General features: G+C 40.5%; 1 protein-coding gene across 1 annotated transcript in view; it reads left to right on the top strand.

The window, feature by feature from the left end:
• Positions 1-13451, top strand: part of LOC129815013 (RING1 and YY1-binding protein B-like) — a 43937-nt gene extending 30486 nt beyond the window's left edge. Inside the window, exons 3-5 of the mRNA XM_055868262.1 lie at positions 2589-3293; positions 7438-7521; positions 8539-13451. Coding sequence (XP_055724237.1) covers positions 2589-3293; positions 7438-7521; positions 8539-8788 — 1039 coding nt within the window. The 3' untranslated portion in view covers positions 8789-13451. The remainder of the gene's footprint in view (positions 1-2588; positions 3294-7437; positions 7522-8538) is intronic.
• Positions 13452-15369: the final 1918 nt, after the last annotated feature.

Genomic DNA, 15369 nt, shown 5'->3' on the forward strand with positions numbered 1-15369 from the left:
CAAAACCGCCATAAAAAAAGCCAGACTACGGTTTGCAACTGCACATGGGGACAAAGATTGTACTTATTGGAAAAATGTCCTCTGGTCTGATGAAATAAAAATAGAATGGCCATCATGACCATTGTTATGTTTGGGGGGAAAAGGTGGAGGCTTGCAAGCCAAAGAACACCATCCCAACTGTGAAGCACGGGGGTGGCAGCATCATGTTGTGGGGGTGCTTTGCTGCGGGAGGGACTGGTGCACTTCACAAAATAGATGGCAACATGAGGCAGGAAAATTATGTGGATATATTGAAGCAACATCTCAAGACATCAGTCAGGAAGTTAAAGCTTGGTTGCAAATGGGTCTTCCAAATACACAATGACCCCAAGGATACTTCCAAAGTTGTGGCAAAATTGCATAAAGACAACAAAGTCAAGGTATTGGAGTGGCCATCACAAAGCCCTGACCTCAATCCTATAGAGAATTTGTGGGCAGAACTGAAAAAGTGTGCGAGCAAGGAGGCCTACAAACCTGACTCAGTTACACCAGCTCTGTTAGGAGGAATGGGCCAAAATTCACCCAACTTATTGTGGGAAGCTTGTGGAAGTCTACCCAAAACGTTTTACCCAAGTTACACTCAATTAGTATTTGTTTGTTTATGTAAACTTCTGACCCACTACACCAGAGACTCTGGGTTCGCGCCCAGGCTCTGTCGCATCCGGCCGCGACCGGGAGGTCCGTGAGGCGACGCACAATTGGCCTAGCGTCGTCCGGGTTGGGGAGGGTTTGGCCGGTAGGGATATCCTTGTCTCATCGCGCACCAGCGACTCCTGTGGCGGGCCGGGCGCATTGCGCGCTAACCAAGGTAACCGGGTGCACGGTGTTTCCTCCGACACATTGGTGCGGCTGGCTTCCGGGTTGGAGGCGCGCTGTGTTAAGAAGCAGTGCGGCTTGGTTGCCGATTTAATCGATTGACCTCTAGTCTAAACCTTGCTGCCTTTGTCATTGACCTGTGCAACAACTTTGCAGTTTTTTTTTTTCGTAGAGAGAACGAACGTGAAGAGACTGACAACTTCTGAGCTGGGTGAATTCATTTATCAGGATGATTATAATGAATATATCCAAATAAATGGCAATAGAAACAAAGATAAAATCAATTTGCTGTCATTTCAGCTGCTTGGTGTGATTGTGTTTGATCTAGTTGGCTAGCTAGCAATGAAGTAGCTACTGTAGCCTGCATGGCATCCGTTTTTGCTTTGAACATTTGGAATGGACAACCAGTTCATTTGGCTAACGACTTTTGCCCGGACAATATCGTGGAAGGATGTAAAAAATGAATTTACTCCCATTGCTGCAACTCCCGTACGGACTCGGGAAAGGCGAAGGTCAAGAGCCATGCGTCCTCCTAAACACGACCCTACCAATCCGCACTGCTTCTTGACACACTGCTCGCTTAACCAGATGCCAGCCGCACCAATGTGTTGGAGGAAAAACTGTGCAACTGGCGACTGTGTCAGCGTGCATGCGCCCGGCCCGCCACAGGAGTCGCTAGAGCGCGATGGGACAAGGCCATCCCGGCCGGCCAAGCCCTCCCCTAACCTCGACGACGCTGGGATCGTTGTGCGTCGCCTCATGGGTCTCCCAGTCGTGGCCGGCAGCGACACAGCCCGGGACCAAACCCGGATCTGTAGTGACGCCACTAGCACTGCGATGCAGCGCCTTAGACTGCTGCGCCACTCGGGAGGCCCTTTAATTATTTGAATGGGAACATGTAATCTTTAGAAAAATATGTTAGTAACTGTTTTATAAAAGCAATAATCCGGGAATTATTGTTAATATCACCCTCCAAAGGGCTGTTTCCTCGGCCCTCTGCTTCGTGTCGGGCTAAGAACAGCCCCTAGTCTGGAGCTATTCACACGATAATCCTCGCGCTCTCATTCAGTTGACTGAAGTGTTTCCCCCCCATGAAGAACCTCTTCTAACCTCTCAGGATGAAGAGTAATGAGCCTTTTATCCTAGATATTTTTATTCATCCACCAAGGCACTCATTTGTCTCCATCTCTCACTCACAACGCATTTGCCTGCTGAACGAGAATGGTTTGGCTCAAAGAGAATAGGCTAGGTGTGTCTGTGTGTGAGTGACGACAGAGAGCCACAGAGAGTGACTTCATTCTGCTCTGGTGGGCTAGCCAGCTAGTAAGTGAGTGGCTACACGTATCTGTGTATCCCAGTCTGTGACAAATGGGGCCAATGCTGCAGTAATCAGATTAGAGGACGTAAATGACATGCTCCAACTGTCCCACCTTGGGAAACCTCACATGCATTTTATTATAACACTGATCTAGTGAGATTACTCTTCAAACAGACCAGCCCGACCAAGAGCTGTCACTTGCATCCAGTCAGCCAGCCGTGTGTGTACATTAACCATTTCACTCCACAGAGGCACTGTGACTCAATCCAGCAAACTCCTTATAAGATGATGCAGAGATGGTGTGTGTGTTGCTATGTGGTCAGGCAGGGGCTGCTCATGGTCATCTTGTCCTGACTAAGCTGAGCCTGGAGTTGATGCTGCCTGCTAATCCCTATTTGTGCCCTGGCCTCTACAGGAAACCCAGGATCAACTCCCAGCTGGTGGCCCAGCAGGTGGCTCAACAGTACGCGATGCCTCCCCCGCCCAAGAAGGAGAGGAAGGAGAGGCCTGAGAGGGAGCATGGCCCGGACGGGGAGCTCTTGGACGGGGAGGGGGAGCACCCCGAGGGAGAGCTTCTGGAGAGAGTGAAGCCAGAAGGAGAAGGAGAAGGAGAACCTCCCCTGGATAAAGACGAGAGCGATAAGGAGAAGCCGGAAAACGATCAAGCAGAAAAGCCAGAGCAAGAGGAGGAGAAAGAAAAAGGTAAAGAGATCAGCCCAGCCAGGCCCATCGCCAAGAAACCCAGCATCAAAGAGATCAGCCTAGCCGGGCCTATCGCCAAGAAACCAAGCATCAAAGAGAGCAGCCTAGCCGGGCCCATCGCCAAGAAACCCAGCATTAAAGAGAGCAGCCCAGCCGGGCCCATCGCCAAGAAACCCAGCATAAAAGAGAGCAGCCCAGCCGGGCCCATCGCCAAGAAACCCAGCATCAAAGAGAGCAGCCCAGCCAGCCCCATCGCCAAGAAACCCAGCATCAAAGAGAGCAGCCCAGCCAGGCCCATCGCCAAGAAACCCAGCATCAAAGAGAGCAGCCCAGCTAGGCCCTTCGCCAAGAAACCCAGCATCAAAGAGAGCAGCCCAGCCAGGCCCATCGTCAAGAAACCCAGTATCAAAAAGATCAGGTCAGTGTGTGTTTTATAAAGGAATAAGATGTCTGTTCATTGTTTGTAAGTATCTTTCCTCTCCAGACATGAACTTTACTAATGAACTCCTCTGTGGTCGGACCATCAAATAATTGGCATATACATTACTCTTACTGAATTTCCACGTGGGTGATGATATTGGAAATTGAATTGAAGCCTATTGGATGATAACTTGTTTTTAACTAGGACAGAGGAATTTATTTTTAAAATTCTGACATAACATAGGTACAGCAAATCCGCTTATTGTACGGGCCACTTTTAAATGTGCCTTTAGAGGCCATGCAATTCTGTACTCCTTTCTAAAACAAAAGCAATTTAGGTCAAAGGCATCCATACTAACAAAGGAAATAGAAGGTCTAACAGAACAGATAGATGGCAATGAAAACTGTACCATAGAGGCTCAGAATAAGTTGGAGGAAAAACAAAAAGAAATGGAGGAACATATTCAACAAAGATCAAGTGTAATATATTATAATAATAAAGCAAACTGAATGGAATATGGAGGAAAATGCACCAAAATATTTTCTTAATCTTCAACATAGAAATGCTTCCAAAAATAATTTGCTGAAAGTTGTTACAAATGACGGAGTCACCAATGATTCACCAAATTATATTTTGAAAGAGGAAGCAAAGTACTTTAGGCATGTGTTTTCATTTGTCTCCTTCAACTCCTTTAACCGAAGCTAATTGTATGGACTTTTTTCTATTAATAACTTTAAATGAACAGCCATACAGAAAGACTCATGTGAAGGTGAAATTATAGAGAAGGAACTTCTTGATGCAATTAAAGCCTTTAACTCTGGGAAAAATCCAGGGCTGGATGGCATACCATTTCAGGTATACCAAACCTTTTTTGATATACTCAGAGGACCGTTTTAGCATGTTTTAACCACTCTTATGTAAATGGTAGATTATCAGACACTCAACAAGGTCTGATTTCATTATTACTGAAACAGGATACAAGTGGGAAATATAAAGATCCAGTCCATTTTTTTTTTAAACAATGGAGGCATCTTATCAGTGTTGTGATGGGGAAATTCTAGTAAAATGTATAGCGCATAGAATTAAAAAGTTAGTCAGACATTATTCATTCTAATCAGACAGGTTTTTTACATTGGAGATAATATAAGGCAAGTACTGGAAACACTGAAAAATCTGGGAAACCAGGCCTGCTATTCATAGCTGACTTTGAAAAGGCTTTTGATAAAGTATGACTGGAGTTTTTATAGAAATGCTTGGAACATTTCAATTTTGGAGAATCTCTTATAAAATGGGTTAAAATTGTGTATTGTAACCCTAGGTGTAAAATAGTAAATAATGGCTACTTAGAAAGTTTTAAACTGTCGAGAGGAGTAAATCAAGGTGGTCCACTATCGGGGGCAGTCTAGGTGTTTGTATGTCTATGGCTGCCTAGATTGGTTCTCAATTAGAGGCAGCTGTTGATCATTGTCTCTGATTGGGAACCATATTTAGGCAGCCATATTCATTGGGTATTTCGTGGGTTATTGTCTATGTTAGTTGCCTGTGTCTGCACTATTTGTTTATAGCGCCACGTTTGTTTAAGTGTTCTTCATTTTCGTCTTTAATAAATAGAAGATGTATTGTTATCACGCTGTGCCTTGGTCCTCCTCTCTTCCACCATATAACGATCGTGATACTCCAATACATTTTTATAAAATGTTAGTAAAAATACATAAGATCTTGCTACCATGGAAAGGTAAATACCCTTCTATTTGTGGAAAAATCTCCCTGATTAACTCTTTAGTCATATCCCAGTTTACCTATTTGCTTATGGTCTTGCCTAGACCTGGAGAACAGTTGTCTTTTTCTTATTGTATGAGAAAAAAGATTCAATTTTATTTGGAATGGCAAGGAAGACAAATTAACAGGCCTATTTATATAATGACTATACATTCGGAGGGCAGAAAGTCTTAAATATTAAAGTATTAAACCTCTCACTAATGGCTTCAGTCATACTTAAATCCGAACTGGTTCTCTAGTAAATTAGTAAGAATGTCTCACCCCATGTTCATGAAAGGCTTTTTTCCCTTAATTCAGATTATAACCTCTCACATTATTTCCCAAATATCACTATTTTTAAAATAAGCCATTGAAAGTTGGTTGCGATTTCAATTTAATCCACCAGAAAAGACAGAACAAATAATACAACAAATATTGTGGTTAAACTCAAATATACTATTTGATTTTTTTTTTTTTTATAAAAAAAAAAAAGAAGCTATAATCTAAGTAAATTGTCATACATGCAGCTAACTAAAACATATAGAAATGTCTGCTCTACTCAAAATTACAACCAACTCATTGTTTGGTTGTATTTCAGCGTTACTGCAAAAATAGAAGAGGGAAGTAGAAGGGGGAAAAAGTAAGGAACTTGTCTGTTGGCCCTACAGTAAAGACCATATTTGGTTAAAGAAAACTGTAATATATATAAAAAGGTATACCAATTTCATTTAAGGACCAAAACATGTACAGCTGTGCCATATAGATTGCAAAATAGTTTAGATTTTTGATGTACCTATTCCATGGTGCATGGTTTATGAACTAATAAGCAAAACAATGCCGGATTCAAAACTTTTAATTTTTCAATTAAAATTATTATACAGAATTCTTGCAACCAATAGAATGTTATTTATATGTGCGATACAACCTTCCCAGCTCTGAAGATTTTGCTGCGAAGAGGCAGAATCATTAGATCATTTGTTTTGGTACTATCCATATGCAGCTTGTTTTTGGTCACAGGTCCAGCAATGGCTGAAGAATTGCAACATTTACCTGAAGCTAACCCTGCAGATAGCACTACTGGGCGATCTGAAAAGTCATAATCAATCGATCAATAATATAATAATAATTTTAGCAAAAATGTGTATTTCCAATTTACAATCTGTAGAAACAATGAAAATAGAAAGGTTCAGAACTTTTGTGAAACAGCACAGTTGAAAAATATATGGCAAATAGAATCCAATATGGATGGTGTTAAGAGGTTGAATGGAGCTGAAGGTTGGCACTTAATAACAAGATAACTAATGTAAAATATACTGTGCCCAAAACATGTACATACAGTTGAAGTCGGACGTTTACACACACTTAGGATGAAGTCGTTAACTTGTTTTTCAACCACTCCACTAATTTCTTGTTAACTATAGCTTTGGCAAGTCGGTTAGGACATCTACGTTGTGCATGACACATCATGTTGTGGGGGTGCTTTGCTGCAGGAGGGACTGGTGCACTTCACAAAATAGATGGCAACATGAGGAAGGAAAATTATTTGGAAATATTGAAGCGACATCTCAAGACATCAGTCAGGAAGTTAAAGCTTGGTCGCAAATGGGTCTTCCAAATGTACAATGACACCAAGCATACTTCCAAAGTTGTGGCAAAATGGCTTAAGGACAACAAAGTCAAGGTATTGGAGTGGCTATCACAAAGCCCTGACCTCAATCCCATAGAAAATGTGTGGGCAGAACTGAAAAAAGTGTGCGAGCAAGAAGGCCTACAAACCTGACTCAGTTACACCAGCTCTGTCAGGAGGAATGGGCCAAAATTCACCCAACTTACTGTGGGAAGCTTGTGGAAGGCTTCCTGAAACGTTTGACCCAAGTTAAACAATTTAAAGGCAATGCTACCAAATACTAATTGAGTGTATGTAAACTTCTGACTCACTGGGAATGTGATGAAAGTGATGAAATAAATCATTCTCTCTACTATTATTCTGACATTTCACATTCTTAAAATAAAGTGGTGACCCTAACTGACCTAAGACAGGGAATTTTTACTAGGATTAAATGTCAGGAATAGTGAAAAACTGAGTTTAAATGTATTTGGCTAAGGTGTATGTAAACTTCTGACTGTATGTATGTGTATTTGGGAAAAAAAAGATATGGAGGATTGAAAGTGATGCAGACAATTACATTGATGGAAGCTACAATCTATCTGCAATATTAAAGCTGATCTAACCCCTGAAGAAAAAAACCCATATATATATATATATATATATATATATATATATATATATATATATATATATATATATATATATATATATATATATATATATATATATATATATATATATATATATATATACTACTCTGTGTTTTTTGTGCAGACCCAAGACAGACGTTCATCAGAGCCTACCCAGCATACAGTCTGGGGAGTCAACAACCAAGATCAACAACTCTCACCTCTCCAGGTGGGTCATTCTCCTCTTACAGATGTCTTCCACTACTAGTACTGACCTTATCTTCCATTTGGACATTGTGAGAACCTGTCATGGCATTTTTTAAATTGGAACTCATACAAGATATTCTAAAAGTGGCAATCAGCAGTTGCTACATCCATTTTTGGACTAATAAATGAATATGTTCCCATGGATGCTTGAAGAATATAACCTATAAATGTCTCATGAGCTTAGTTCAACTGTCGTACCCCATGAGAACCTGAAATATAAGCTTGTTTTACTCCAATGTTTGTAAAAGTAAATGTGAACAAACACTATAGTCTCAATACATGGTTAAAACTCATTTTTTTAATATCATGGATCCATAGCTTTGTATATGAATTTGTGCTTACATTTCTCCAGCCCCATCTCTTAGTTTTTTCCCGAAACGAAGGTGGGAAGAACACTGTTATTGTTTCAACTGCTGATTGCCGCTTTAAAGGGATACTTTGGAATTTTGCCAATGATGTACTTTATCTACTTCCCCAGAGTCAGATGAACTCATTGATACCATTGTTATGTCTATGCATCCAGTATGAAGGAAGTTAGACATAGTTTTGTGGGCCAATGCTAACTAGTTTTTAGCGCAATGACTGGACGTCTAGGGGAGCATGCTAGCTGTTACCATAGACTTCCAGGCATTGCACTAATGTTAGCAAGCAATTGTGCTAACACTAGTTAGCAACTTTATTCACACTGCACACTGAGACTTAAAAATGGTATCCACTAATTCATCTGACTCTGGGTAAGTAGAAAAGGACTTCGTTGCCAAAATCCCAAAATCAAACTCAAGTGATTCATAAATGCTATTTCATGTTCTAAACCCACCCACTTTCTCCCTCTTACTCCTGTTGGCCTTGTAGTATACATTGAAATGAGCGGTTGGGTCTAACCACCCACACTGTACTACACACCTTAATGTGGTTGTATCTTAGTAAGGCAGTTTTATCAATGTAATCCTAACCCTGTGTTTCCCCCCCTGCTGACAAGGCCCAAACTGAAGAACATTGACCGGAGCACCGCTCAGCAGCTAGCCATAACGGTGGGGAACGTGACGGTCATCATAACGGACTTTAAGGAGAAGACCCGCTCCTCGTCCACATCCTCGTCCACCGTGACGTCCAGCTCGGGCTCCGAGCAGCGGCACCAGAGCTCTGGCTCCGAGAGCATGGACAAGAGCTCGTCTCGCGCCTCCACCCCCAAAGGAGAGCTCTCTGTGGGGCATGACGAGTCCTTCTGAGCCCTACAGTCCAGGTGCTCCGTGATGACTCTGTGGATCGGATCCCTTAGGGGGAGATATTTCACCTTCCTGCCTCCTGCCTCCGCCTTCCTTCCATCACCGTCCCAGGATGCTGAGAGAGCTAGCTGATTGGAGCAGTCTGATTGGAGCGGTCTGATTGGAGCAGACCATGGCGTGCGCCTAATGGAGAAACGTCCAATCATGGGTACACGTTGAGCATGGCCCAGGCGGGAGAGTGGGGCTGATGGGAATAGCGCCCCCACCGGTGGCATCCTGACACTTGTATGTATTGTTTGATATTTGTACGTGGATGTGTGGCCGACATTTTGTTTTTGTGGAAAGAAAGGATCTGCTGTACACAATAACCACCACCATTTTAGCAACTCTGAAACATGACCCTTATTTATTACTTGTTGCACCCTTATACTTTGAGAGACTTTTCTTTTGTTGAGGCTTTGCTGTGTAGTTGTACCCATCTCTCACTTTGACACTTGTTTTGATGGTTGAACTGGTAGGATGGGACAAGATGCTTGAGACCACTACACACTGGTGCTACATCGATACACTGTGAAACAGTTTCCGACGTGGGACTGTCATTCACACGATCCAACAAAAGTGCTAATAACCCAGAAATTCTCTTGCTCTCTTTCTCTCCCTCTTTCGCACACTCTCTCACTCTCTTACACTCGTGTCTGATTTTAGTTTGAACCTCCATGTGGTCTTTCAGGTTGATGTGTAGAGGTGAATGTGCAGCATATAAAGGTCACCTGCTTTGTTTTGATTTGAAGGGCCTACAATGTCAACTCAACACACACCCAAACCTTTGTCTATCATTTAGTCAGATGCTATATATCAATCTTATACAATCTGTGTCTCCTGTCCTTAACTCTATAGTGTAGGCTATTGTGAAAAACACTAAAGTTGTTGATGTTTTTGCATTCCGTCGCTTTAATATTGGTTAGCCAGTTGAGGTACCTTTTTTATTTCTGTAATGACTGAAGGAAAGGTCAAGTTCAGATCCACCTGTCAAGACCACAGTTTGAACTGTAATATAGTGATGCCATATACCGTTTATGATATCCAACTGATGCTAAGGGACTTCAGGTTTTTAGACGTCTTAGCGAACTTTTACCAATGTTTTTTTTGAATGCTCTGGTTTACAAAGTTGTGTTTTTTCCCGGTTTATTTAGTGCAAAGGCCTGGACAGTTCATGACGATTTGAGAATTGATTTGAGTGACTTTTTCTGCTAAGATATATTTAAGACTCCAATATGTAGGTTAAGTGAAGGCAGAAACATTGCAAGTAGATGATATAGCTAATTGAATAATATTACATTTTTGTTTTGCATTTTCAAAGCAGTAAACACTTACCTAAATAACCAATTAAATGGTTCTAATTCTCATTCTCCTTAGATGAAAATAGACCCTAATTTCCTCTTTAAATGTATTAAATTGTATAAAGAATAAATGTGTATATCTTAGTTTTATTTATTGAAGGACCAAAGGAATTTCATAATGACATGATACATAGACAAATGAATAACAATTTGAGATGCAATTCTAAAATGTGTGAAATGAAATACATTTTAAATAAAGACTAATATAATCCATTTAAATGGTGTAATTCTTGTCCACTTTACAAGGAACTTACCTAGATAAACCTGAGAATAAGCAGAACAGAAAATAACAACACTAACATTATTTCAATCACAAGTCAGTTTCTCTACTTAGAGAACAATGAAAGGCAATGAAAAGCATTCAATGGGCAGTGAGCTGCAGGGAACTCTGCAGTGTTCAGAAGCTCTTGGAGCCATGTAAAGCCCTGTGCTTTGAGCCTCTGCTCCACTGTCCTCCGTACAGTATCTCCCCCTGCAGAGAACCAGTTGGCCTGAGCAGGCCAGTTCAATCTCTACCTATAGACTTCTCTAAAGCAGGTCAGGCAAGGTAGGCATACCCTTCTAACTTACCGTGACCATGAGTCCACCGGGCAGGTGTTGTAGTAAAGGCTTTACGATCTATTTAGTGTAGATACGATAATCATATTTGTGTGTTGTGAATAAGCAATGTTTGTTGTCCAAATAAGACCATACAAAGTTGATTTACTGTTTTAACAGATGCCTGCTTCACATTTCTCGACTACATTTATTTTATTTTTTTAACGATTAATTTGATTCATATGTATCGATTCTTTTAAATGATTTGTTGATGAAACAAACAATTCACTTCGCTATTGTTGGGATTTGGTTCAATTGCTGTGAATCAAAATAAGAATTTGAGAATTGTGAGCAGTATTTTTGGGGCAAAAGATAAGCTGGAGCCTTCCTTTTTGGATTATGTGGCTACAAAACGTGTTTTGTTGATACTTCAAGTAGAGTTGGGCATTCAATTTATGGAACATTACAACTCAATAGATGCTAGTCAACCTGCAAAGTAAACATTTCTAAAGAAAGATAAATATGGCAACTAGAAAAGGCACATTTCCCGAAGACAATGTGTGTGTTAACTTCAGCATTCTAAAAATCCAATTTGTATGTTAGTGGGAGATGTGAAGAATGTAGAATTCCAGCTAAATAGAAGCTGAAGCTGATCATAATAGGGAGAGTAGGTCCGATTTCTTTAGGAGACTGCTATTTATTTCAGATGGCACATCACTTATTAGAAATGGCACAACTATGCCACTGAAAAAATGTACAGTGCCTAAACCTGAATGAACTGTGCCAGGACAGGTTTTCAAGGGTGCTGTCCAGCTTCTGACATGGGGGGGAGGGTGGGGGAAAGTGACTCATTCCAAAACCATTTTACCAAAAGGCTCAATTCTGTTGGTAATGTTGCTAGGTGTTGTACTAAGGTTGCTTTAGTTCAATTCTTTTTTTTATTTATATATTTTTTGCTCACACGCCTCAGTTTACTAAAAAAAATTATCCGTTGAAAGTTAATCAACTTTGTATGGCCTAAGCATTATTTGTAACTTCTTCTGACTCCTCCCTGAGTTTCGTTTTGCTGTTCAGCTGTATGATTATGATATGTAATAATTATCTATTTAAACTCTATATTTTGTGCTAAGATATGGAGTCTCTAGGCTACATTGAATGAGGAAGAAGATCAGATATATTCAAAGAAAATGCAATGTGAACAGAATTAATGAGGTGTCTGGCTGAGATATGAAGAAAAATATGCTATCGGTCACATTTTTACTGAGAATGTTAACTCTTTGCTTTGTAATGCAATCCAGAAGAAATTGGCTTTAAAAGCCATATTTCCACATGCCTTACCCGCAACCATATTCACATGACTGACTTCTGTGACATTATTATAGAATTGATTCATTGTATGTTAAATTATTGAAAATGGCCATTTGCTGGGTATATAAAACTTTGCTTGTATGTATAATCTGAAATAGCAAACTTTATTAGAATGGCATTGTTTTATTTGATATATTTTTCCTTTCTTTTACGCGCAAGCAGTTCTGTTCTTGTGCGACCAGTAACCTTAATTTACTGTGTAAAGATGGTTACATTTTTTTTTTAGCTTTGTTTGTCAGACACCTAAATATAGACTGCTTGTTAATTGACTGAGTAACATTAATCTCTTGAATTTCCAATTTAAATGTATTATACTAGGGCAATTCCACAGTAAAAGAGTGATACTGAGACTCACTTTGTTCACTTTAAAATGTATGTCAAACGAAAACCAGTGATTGCAAAGTTAAACAAACCATATAACTCTATCCATAAGGACTACTTTTAACAATTTCCACTGAAATTTTACAAAACACATTTACATGAAGAACAGTGCCGATCCGAAGTTTGGTAACCGTCATTGTTCTCCAAGACTTTCCCACTGGGCAAATACTGGTTGAATCAACGTTGTTTCCACATCATTTCAACAAAAACATTCAATGTGATGACGTTGAATCAACGGGGAAACTCATTGGATTTGCAAGAAGTCCAACATAAGGGATTTGTTTTTAATTTTTTCACTCAACTTTATTGACATGGTCAATATTTTATTTCGATTTCACGTTAAATTTATCTTAGTTGACAACTCAACCAAATGTAAATCAAGACTAGATGTTGAAATGACGTCTGCCCAGTGTGTCGCATCTGCACTGCTCTTCAAGTGAATGTGTTTTTGTCAAATGTGTTTTAAAATGGTAAGAAATTATTCATAAAGTTGTATGGTTTGTTTAACTTTGCGATCATTGGTTTTTGTTTGACATACATTTTAAAGTGAAAAATCTGTCTCGGCATCACTTATTTATTGTGGAATTGTCAACAAGCTCTTTTCATTTTACCGTTTTACAATGTCTTGTACAATGCTTTTAAAGTTAATGCTCAGTAAAAGTATGTATGGTCAGTATATTAATCTTTTTTTTTGTTTAATCTTGTTTGCGTTCAGTTTTCTTTCTTACTACTTGCTGATGTGTCATTGGTCACCCTGTGAGATGGTCACATTACTTCACTAGTGTGGAAATGTATGGAGCGAATTTCAAAGGATCACCGCTTCTTGTCTACTAGCTTATACAATGTTGAATAATACATGTTTCCTGGCATGTGCACGGCTTAACGCTTATAGGCTACCTTATTATTTCCTCTGCTTCAAATAGAAATGTATATTTATGAATTTTGCTTGTAGTTTTTCACAAATAAAATTGTTAAAGTTATCTATTCCTTGGGAATTTTGTTTTCTTTATTTCCCCCTCTGATGGAGCAGTGTCCTGAGCTGTGGCTTCCATGTCTTATCAGTTATCTCTGGCTGCCTTCACAGATCAGCCGTCACGCCGGCCTGGTCGTCTCCCGCACTATCACTCAGACCTGATTGAGATGTCTGAGTGTATGAGGAGGGAGGGAGGGAGGTGAGGGTGTGTGAGGGGGATTTCCTTCTACACAGTGCAGTGACACGAGACACGGGGGATCCTTACAGGTAGACACCCCCCAGTCATCTTTGCTGGGGAAATCCTTCCTCCCCAGTGGCTGGTTAACAGAGCAGCAGGGCAGCAGAGCTCTCTCAGACAGTAGGATGAGGAGGGGCTCGGGGGCAGAAGCAGCAGCCCTCTGCTGTCTGTCACAACCTGGATGACTAGACACCACAGATGAGTCAAAGATACATGATGATTAGAAGCATTTTGCTGCACCTGCTATGACATCTGCTAAACTGTGTACCTGACTAATACACTTTGATTTGAATGAGTTAAACTTAAAGGTAACTTGAATTGCTATCCAATTGCTTGCTATATCGTCATCTGCTTGCAATATGTTGCAAAACCGGACTCTCAACCGCTCCTCAACAAAATATGACCAAGGAAGTATAATTTTACACCTTGTTGAATCATAACACCTTGTTCCTATTCCACCTCTGTTGTTGTGGCTCTAGTCTCAGATTGTGCAGTAGTTCTTGTGGCTCATTACAATCATTGTAATGTCTTTGGGCTATCCAGTGACAGGGTTTGGCCTTCCCTGCTGCTTACTCCACTTCCGGACTCTCCCCTAGAGAGAGACGCTCTTCAGAATGACTTCTGCTCCACTCAGGTTCCAACAGATGGCTCTCTTCCACTGGAGACCCCCTCTTCTCCTCCAGCCAAAACTTAACCGCACTGCACTGTGAATGAATCCATATGGTGAGGAACGATTGTACGTTGCAGATAAGAGAGCAGCTTTGATACAAAGAAAAAAATGAAGACACCTAATGTTGAACAATGTGTTTAACAGAAGGAGAATGTGTCTGTTTCTGCAATCTCCCAATATTTTTGTAGTGCCTGATTTATCATGTAAAAATGATGCCAGATATATTTACTGTTATTGATTTTCACCACAGAGAGGGTCGTCTGCATGATTAGCTTCACATTTCTTAGCTAGCGTGTCAGCTAAACGGAATCCAGAGCATGTGGCAAGGTCAAGCATCATGGTTAAAACATAATTCGAGCACCAGTTTGATTGATTGGGTATGATTACAAAGTATTGTCTATGATTTCAATAATCTAGCAAATGTTGTTTTGACAGCACACAGCATATATTAACTGCTTCCAAACAGAGTCCGTGGTAGGCTAGTCTAAAAGCAAGACCATCCTCTTTGTCTCTATGCAGACTTCACTTCTAAGTTTGTATTTGTCTCCCACCAATTAGTCTAGTGAAAATGTGCAGCTATTTTCTCTATCGTTTCCCAGATTGCCCCATGATTCTAGCATTCTCAACCAACAAAGTAGATGTTAACATTTTGCAGAATGCATGTGTTATGTGTATGTATTGCATGTTGGAAATATGGGTATCAGTGTGTATTGAGCAGATAATACAGCAGGAGAGGTAGTAGGCTCCTGGGAGGTGGCCACCACAGGGTCCGGACAGCCACCTGCATCTCCTCAGACTGCCAGGCCCTGTATAGAGCTGCAGCTCTCAACCCACTCCCTCCTCAGCAGTCAGACCTCTCTCAGAGCCTCTCCATATAATGTACCATCCAAGAGCTGAAATTAAAGCACTGTGCTTGTTCGAGCAACACCACTGAGAAACTGTTTATTCATGCCTTGGAATTGCAAGAGTGATATCTGCTGCATTTTCTTTCTGTTCCTTGTGGATTCTTTTTTTACT

Source organism: Salvelinus fontinalis, chromosome 18 (assembly GCF_029448725.1).
Source record: "Salvelinus fontinalis isolate EN_2023a chromosome 18, ASM2944872v1, whole genome shotgun sequence".
Classification (NCBI taxonomy): domain Eukaryota; kingdom Metazoa; phylum Chordata; class Actinopteri; order Salmoniformes; family Salmonidae; genus Salvelinus; species Salvelinus fontinalis.